General features: G+C 38.3%; 1 protein-coding gene across 1 annotated transcript in view; it reads left to right on the forward strand.

The window, feature by feature from the left end:
• The window catches only part of LOC104771356 (stromal processing peptidase, chloroplastic-like), a 12,051-nt gene extending 4,872 nt beyond the window's left edge, over positions 1-7,179 (forward strand). Inside the window, exons 9-24 of the mRNA XM_010495873.1 lie at positions 451-552; positions 856-990; positions 1,173-1,397; positions 1,584-1,787; positions 1,899-2,066; positions 3,210-3,359; positions 3,449-3,586; positions 3,739-3,966; positions 4,055-4,207; positions 4,309-4,435; positions 4,638-4,764; positions 5,055-5,175; positions 5,264-5,344; positions 5,433-5,534; positions 5,612-5,762; positions 6,738-7,179. Of these exons, the coding sequence (XP_010494175.1) occupies positions 451-552; positions 856-990; positions 1,173-1,397; positions 1,584-1,787; positions 1,899-2,066; positions 3,210-3,359; positions 3,449-3,586; positions 3,739-3,966; positions 4,055-4,207; positions 4,309-4,435; positions 4,638-4,764; positions 5,055-5,175; positions 5,264-5,344; positions 5,433-5,534; positions 5,612-5,762; positions 6,738-6,829 (2,304 nt within the window). The 3' untranslated portion in view covers positions 6,830-7,179. The remainder of the gene's footprint in view (positions 1-450; positions 553-855; positions 991-1,172; positions 1,398-1,583; positions 1,788-1,898; positions 2,067-3,209; positions 3,360-3,448; positions 3,587-3,738; positions 3,967-4,054; positions 4,208-4,308; positions 4,436-4,637; positions 4,765-5,054; positions 5,176-5,263; positions 5,345-5,432; positions 5,535-5,611; positions 5,763-6,737) is intronic.

The following is a 7,730-nucleotide window of genomic DNA, read 5'->3' on the forward strand; positions in this document are numbered from 1 at the left end:
TAGTCTATCTTGACCAGACAATCGCTCTTGCACAGGCTGTTTTTGGAAAAACTGGTTTGGATAATGAATCAACACCCTCTCCTACTCCTGGTGCCTTCGGTGCCATGGCTAATTTTCTCGTTCCGAAGCTGCCAGCTGGTCTTGGTGGAACCTTTTCAAATGAGAGAACCAATACTGCTGATCAATCTAAGATGATTAAAAGAGAAAGACATGCAATTCGTCCCCCGGTTGAGCATAATTGGTCGCTTCCTGGAACCAGTATTGATCTAAAGCCTCCGCAGATATTTAAGCATGAGCTTCTTCAAAATTTTGCAATCAATATGTTCTGCAAGGTTTCTGTTACAATCTTTTAATTTCTCCCTTTTTTTTCAGCCAGCTTAACATGATACAGCCAATTTAGGGTGGTAGATTGTATCATGAAATGTTACAATTTTTTTGGTCTTCCTACAGATACCTGTTAGCAAGGTTCAGACATTTGGAGACCTGCGAAATGTTCTAATGAAAAGAATATTTCTCTCTGCGCTACATTTTCGAATTAATACGAGATACAAGGTATGAGGGTGTTAGGATGTTGCTATTCTGAATACATTTGTTCTCAAGTTTTGCTCGGAAAGGAAAAATTGTTCTCATTTTCTTGTACTGAACATTTTGCTTAGATTTTTGTTGATCAAAATGAACCTCTTCAAATCCCACTAAAATTTTATTAAATCAGCTCTCTGATGGGGTGATCAAACAATATAAGTGTGTTTTCGATTAGCTGGAGGTGCACTATTAAAAGTAAAAACTCTTTTCCAGTTCATGGATCTACCTATATTATTTATTGAAGGTTTTAGGATTTATTTTTGTACCTTTCAGAGTTCAAACCCGCCATTTACATCAGTTGAATTGGACCATAGTGATTCGGGAAGGGAAGGATGCACTGTTACCACTCTTACTGTCACCGCAGAGCCCAAAAATTGGCAAAATGCAGTGAAAGTTGCTGTCCAAGAGGTTTGCTTATTGTTTGTTCTAATTTATCTTCATTGTGGTTATTATTTTTCATTGTTTTATGTGGACTTGATGAATAATGCATTGGTTGAAGAGATAGTCTGAAAGACTGTTAGAACTATTGGCACCTTTTTTTGCTTATGAGAATTCATTTAGCTATGTTTAACGTATCATTCTACTTGCAGGTTCGAAGACTTAAAGAATTTGGTGTCACCAAGGGTGAACTTACACGTTACATGGATGCTCTTCTAAAAGATAGTGAACATCTTGCGGCTATGATTGATAATGTGTCGTCTGTTGATAACCTGGATTTTGTCATGGAAAGTGATGCACTAGGCCACACTGTTATGGATCAGACGCAAGGACATGAGACCTTGGTTGCTGTAGCTGGAACTGTTACGCTTGAAGAGGTAGGTTTGGCTGTTCTGCTTATTCTTATTAGCTTTTCTTGTAACATCTGACGCAAAAGACGACTGTTAATTTCAAAATTCCTGGTGATTAACACATCAATAACTACTGGATATTTAACACTTCCTGCATATCATACTACAAAATATTTTTGTTTCAGTTCGTTTTTTTGATGGTTTCTTGTCCAGGTAAACACTGTTGGCGCCAAGGTGCTAGAGTTTATTTCTGATTTTGGAAGGCCCACTGCACCTCTTCCTGCAGCAATAGTTGCTTGTGTTCCCACAAAGGTGCACGTTGATGGGGTTGGTGAGAGTGATTTTAATATAACTCCTGCTGAAATAATAGATTCTGTCAAATCAGGATTATTAGCACCCATTGAAGCTGAGCCTGAGGTATTCCTTCTTTTGTAACTTCTGTTTTTTTTTTTTGTACTTTTATCTTCTCTTAATTCAAGTATAGACCAAAGGGTAGTTCTGAATCAGCTTTTTGCCTCATCCTTGCAGCTCGAGGTGCCAAAAGAATTGATCTCTCAATCACAGTTGGAAGAGTTAACCTTGCAACGAAATCCATGTTTTGTCCCTATTCCTGGGTCAAGCGTAACCAAGTTGCATGACAAAGAGACTGGGATCACTCAGCTTCGCTTATCCAATGGAATACCTGTAAATTACAAGGTACATCTTACTTCCTTTTCCTCTTGCTTACTATCTAAGAATCATGTCCATGGTGATTTTCTTTCTACATTATGAGACGTTCTCTTCTGTTTTATATTGTTGTTTTGTGCTGTCTGTTGAACAAATCGAAGTTCTTAACATCTTAAAAATTATGCTTCGTTTTTAGCAGAAAATATNATTCTTATTAGCTTTTCTTGTAACATCTGACGCAAAAGACGACTGTTAATTTCAAAATTCCTGGTGATTAACACATCAATAACTACTGGATATTTAACACTTCCTGCATATCATACTACAAAATATTTTTGTTTCAGTTCGTTTTTTTGATGGTTTCTTGTCCAGGTAAACACTGTTGGCGCCAAGGTGCTAGAGTTTATTTCTGATTTTGGAAGGCCCACTGCACCTCTTCCTGCAGCAATAGTTGCTTGTGTTCCCACAAAGGTGCACGTTGATGGGGTTGGTGAGAGTGATTTTAATATAACTCCTGCTGAAATAATAGATTCTGTCAAATCAGGATTATTAGCACCCATTGAAGCTGAGCCTGAGGTATTCCTTCTTTTGTAACTTCTGTTTTTTTTTTTTGTACTTTTATCTTCTCTTAATTCAAGTATAGACCAAAGGGTAGTTCTGAATCAGCTTTTTGCCTCATCCTTGCAGCTCGAGGTGCCAAAAGAATTGATCTCTCAATCACAGTTGGAAGAGTTAACCTTGCAACGAAATCCATGTTTTGTCCCTATTCCTGGGTCAAGCGTAACCAAGTTGCATGACAAAGAGACTGGGATCACTCAGCTTCGCTTATCCAATGGAATACCTGTAAATTACAAGGTACATCTTACTTCCTTTTCCTCTTGCTTACTATCTAAGAATCATGTCCATGGTGATTTTCTTTCTACATTATGAGACGTTCTCTTCTGTTTTATATTGTTGTTTTGTGCTGTCTGTTGAACAAATCGAAGTTCTTAACATCTTAAAAATTATGCTTCGTTTTTAGCAGAAAATATTTTTTTTGGTGTTGATTGATACCATACTTTTATTTCCGCATATTGTATGTAGAGATAAAGACTCTTCCATTGTCAAAAAAAAAAAAATTGTCAAAAAAAAAGGATAAAGACTCTTCCCTTGACATTTCCCTTTTCATTGTAGATATCAGCAACCGAATCTCGGGCAGGTGTCATGCGGCTTATTGTTGGTGGTGGACGAGCTGCAGAAACTTCTGATTCCAAAGGAGCTGTGGTTGTTGGTGTTCGTACACTCAGTGAGGGTGGTCGAGTTGGAGACTTTTCAAGGGAGCAGGCAAGTGAAGCTGTCGAAAACTGCATTATGATTTTTTTTTTAAAACTACAAAAAGGATATGAACTAAGCTGAAAGCCATTTCTGTATAGGTGGAGCTTTTCTGTGTAAATCATTTGATAAACTGCTCGTTGGAGTCAACTGAGGAGTTCATTGCCATGGAATTCCGTTTTACTCTGAGAGACAATGGAATGCAAGCAGCTTTTCAGCTGCTTCACATGGTGCTTGAGGTATTAGATAATGCAATATGCTTTGCAACATTTCTGACCATTGGTTTTTATTGATTAGCGGTCAATAGTGTTTTCTCTTACCCGCTTGTTCATTTTCCTCTGTTTTTATCTAATCTTTTGCTGATAAAGAGTGTTGGTTCTCTGGCGTGCAGCGTAGTGTCTGGTTGGAAGATGCATTTGATCGAGCACGGCAGCTATATCTTTCGTATTTTCGATCAATTCCTAAAAGCTTGGAGCGTGCGACTGCTCATAAACTCATGATTGCGATGCTGAATGGTGATGAGCGTTTTGTTGAGCCGACACCTAAGTCATTACAGAACTTGAATCTAGAAACTGTGAAAGAAGCGGTCATGAGTCATTTTGTTGGGGAAAATATGGAGGTGATATCTCAAACTTGAAAGCTGATATTTTGCTTCACAAATATTTATTTTATTTTATTTTGATAAAATTTTCTGCGGTTTCCTTCAGGTAAGCATTGTGGGGGACTTTTCAGAGGAGGAAATTGAGCGTTGCATCCTTGATTACCTCGGTACAGTTAAAGCCAGCCATGATTCTGCAAAACTACCAGGATCTGAGCCTATTGTGTTTCGCCAACCAACAACTGGCTTGCAATTTCAACAGGTTCGGAAAAAACCCGTAATGCGTGGACTTTCTCTTCGGTTTCACCATCCACTTAGATATATGATTCAAGCAGGATAATTGACATATTTATCTCTGAACAGGTATTCTTGAAGGATACTGATGAGAGAGCATGTGCATACATTGCTGGACCAGCGCCAAATCGATGGGGCTTTACAGTTGACGGGGATGACCTTTTTCAGTCTGTTAGCAAACTTATGGTTGCTCATGGTAAGTTACACCTTAATGGGACCGACATATAACTAGGAGTCATATGGTGTCACAGTTTTGCAACCTTGTATATATGTCTGGTTCTGACTTCTGAGCTTGTCTCATACACCAGAAACCCATCTTCAGTAGTATTAGGGAATTTCGTGGTTAGATCTGAGATAAATAGCTTTTCATATTTCATGCATGCACATTGAAATGGCAGATGGACTTTCGAAATCGGAGGAACAGTTGCTAGAGGGCGGAGACAGGGAGTTGCAAAAGAAGCTTCGTGCCCACCCTCTTTTCTTTGGAATTACAATGGGTCTTCTGGCAGAAATCATTAACTCAAGGTACCTCTTATTGTTGAATGGTGTCATATTACTTGAAAGTTGAGTTCTTTGCTGCTATTGTACTCTGCTTTGGTTCGTGTCCGAAATTTGCTCAGCAACTAACCGCCAGAATGAAGCACTTTTAGAAAATGATCTGTCAGTAAACATTTGGGTTTAAGAGAATGCGGTTTTATGCATCTGATTGTCTTTTTGTTTCAGACTGAAGCGTGTCTACTTTCTATGTACCTATTATTTTACATATACATTTTATTCAACTCATAGCTGAAAAATAACTTTTCTGATCCTTGCAGGCTTTTCACGACAGTAAGAGATTCTCTTGGACTGACATATGACGTATCGTTTGAGCTAAACCTATTTGATAGGCTGAATCTCGGGTGGTATGTAGTATCTGTGACTTCAACTCCCGGCAAGGTATGCAGACTTTGTATTTTGCTTACAGTAAATGAGCCACTCTTTCGTTAACAGTTTTCTTCACGAACTTTCTCAATACACTTTCCAGGTATACAAAGCGGTTGATGCCTGTAAGAGCGTTCTTAGAGGATTGCATAGCAACCAAATTGCCCCTAGGGAGTTGGATAGGGTTAGTTGTCTCTTTTGCCTTCTCAGCTTAGCTATTTTTAGCTCGTTTTCGTTGTTATTGGAAAGTGATGTTGTTTGTCTATCAACAGGCAAAGCGAACTCTTCTTATGAGACATGAAGCTGAACTCAAATCCAATGCATATTGGCTTAATCTATTAGCTCACTTGCAGGCCTCCTCTGTTCCGAGGAAGGTGATACTCACTTGCAAATTCTTAACTGTTTCGTTTCTAACTTGACTTCTTCTGATGGGGTGGTTGTGTTTTTTTAGGAACTGTCATGCATTAAAGAACTTACTTCATTGTATGAAGCTGCTTCGATCGAGGACATATACCTCGCTTATAATCAATTAAGAGTGGACGAGGATTCTCTGTACTCCTGCATTGGGATAGCTGGGGCGCAGGCTGGTGAAGAGACAACTGGTAAGTGTGACGTTTCTTGAGCAATAAAACAGTTTGAGATCAGTTGGGTATTAATATAGGAAAACTCTGCTGTGCAGTGCTATCAGAAGAAGAAGAACCAGAAGNCGTGTCTACTTTCTATGTACCTATTATTTTACATATACATTTTATTCAACTCATAGCTGAAAAATAACTTTTCTGATCCTTGCAGGCTTTTCACGACAGTAAGAGATTCTCTTGGACTGACATATGACGTATCGTTTGAGCTAAACCTATTTGATAGGCTGAATCTCGGGTGGTATGTAGTATCTGTGACTTCAACTCCCGGCAAGGTATGCAGACTTTGTATTTTGCTTACAGTAAATGAGCCACTCTTTCGTCAACAGTTTTCTTCACGAACTTTCTCAATACACTTTCCAGGTATACAAAGCGGTTGATGCCTGTAAGAGCGTTCTTAGAGGATTGCATAGCAACCAAATTGCCCCTAGGGAGTTGGATAGGGTTAGTTGTCTCTTTTGCCTTCTCAGCTTAGCTATTTTTAGCTCGTTTTCGTTGTTAATGGAAAGTGGTGTTGTTTGTCTATCAACAGGCAAAGCGAACTCTTCTTATGAGACATGAAGCTGAACTCAAATCCAATGCCTATTGGCTTAATCTATTAGCTCACTTGCAGGCCTCCTCTGTTCCGAGGAAGGTGATACTCACTTGCAAATTCTTGACTGTTTCGTTTCTAACTTGACTTCTTCTGATGGGGTGGTTGTGTTTTTTTAGGAACTGTCATGCATTAAAGAACTTACTTCATTGTATGAAGCTGCTTCGATCGAGGACATATACCTCGCTTATAATCAATTAAGAGTGGACGAGGACTCTCTGTACTCCTGCATTGGGATAGCTGGGGCGCAGGCTGGTGAAGAGACAACTGGTAAGTGTGACGTTTTTTGAGCAATAAAACAGTTTGAGATCAGTTGGGTATTAATATAGGAAAACTCTGCTGTGCAGTGCTATCAGAAGAAGAAGAACCAGAAGATGCTTTTTCAGGAGTTGTTCCTGTGGGACGAGGCTCATCGATGACCACAAGACCAACAACCTGATCCACATTTTGGCTTGTAAGATAATGTAGGTGAAGACATGTGCCATAGATACCGACAGAGAATAAGCCAGATAAAGTTCATCAGATTCGTTGTCACAGAAAGAAGCTTTAGCAGAGGCTTTGCTTTGGCATAAGAGGTTTGTATACTTCTTTGTGATCACCATCAAGGCTAATAAATGACCCCATTATCTGTACTACCTATCTCTTGTCTCCTTCATATTTATAGAAAAGAAAAAAAGAAAGAAAGATAGTGACATATGTAGACCCTTTGTTTTTTGGACTTGATCGTTACTACTACGGTGCAAAGTTTATGCAGCTGTAAATGGTGATTTCGACGAGTCTTTTTGCACCCATGTTCATCTATCTGTAAAATCATTGGGAGGTAATCATGGCAGTCTGGGATGATAATTTAGTGGCTCGAAGATTAATAAGAGCTTATAGTATTTTAATGTGGGTGTCAATTTTTTTTGTAGTAAATGTGATACACAAGCAAGCGACTTGTGTGACTTGTGAGAATAACCAAATAGTTGTGGTGATCACTGAAAAAATGATCAATAGGTTGCTAAAAAAAATCAAGAAAAATTATTAAATTATAGGTAAAATTAGGTCTATTCATTTTAATAGAGGTTATTTGCTAATATAGTCGTAACTCGTAACCAGTTACATACAAATACACAGAGCTACGCCAAAGATTTTTCGTTGCCATATATACTAGGTACATGACAACACACGGGAGTATCTCTATTAAAATTTAATTTCATATAATATGATGTTATAATTTAATTTATTTAACCTACACTTTTTCATTCTGTTTTTATAAGTAGGTCAGTATTATCTTATACATTTGTAGTGTTTTTTTTTTCATTTATTTATTTATTTATTTGGTGAATGATTTCGGATTT

This window comes from Camelina sativa, chromosome 20 (genome assembly GCF_000633955.1).
Source record: "Camelina sativa cultivar DH55 chromosome 20, Cs, whole genome shotgun sequence".
Taxonomy (NCBI): domain Eukaryota; kingdom Viridiplantae; phylum Streptophyta; class Magnoliopsida; order Brassicales; family Brassicaceae; genus Camelina; species Camelina sativa.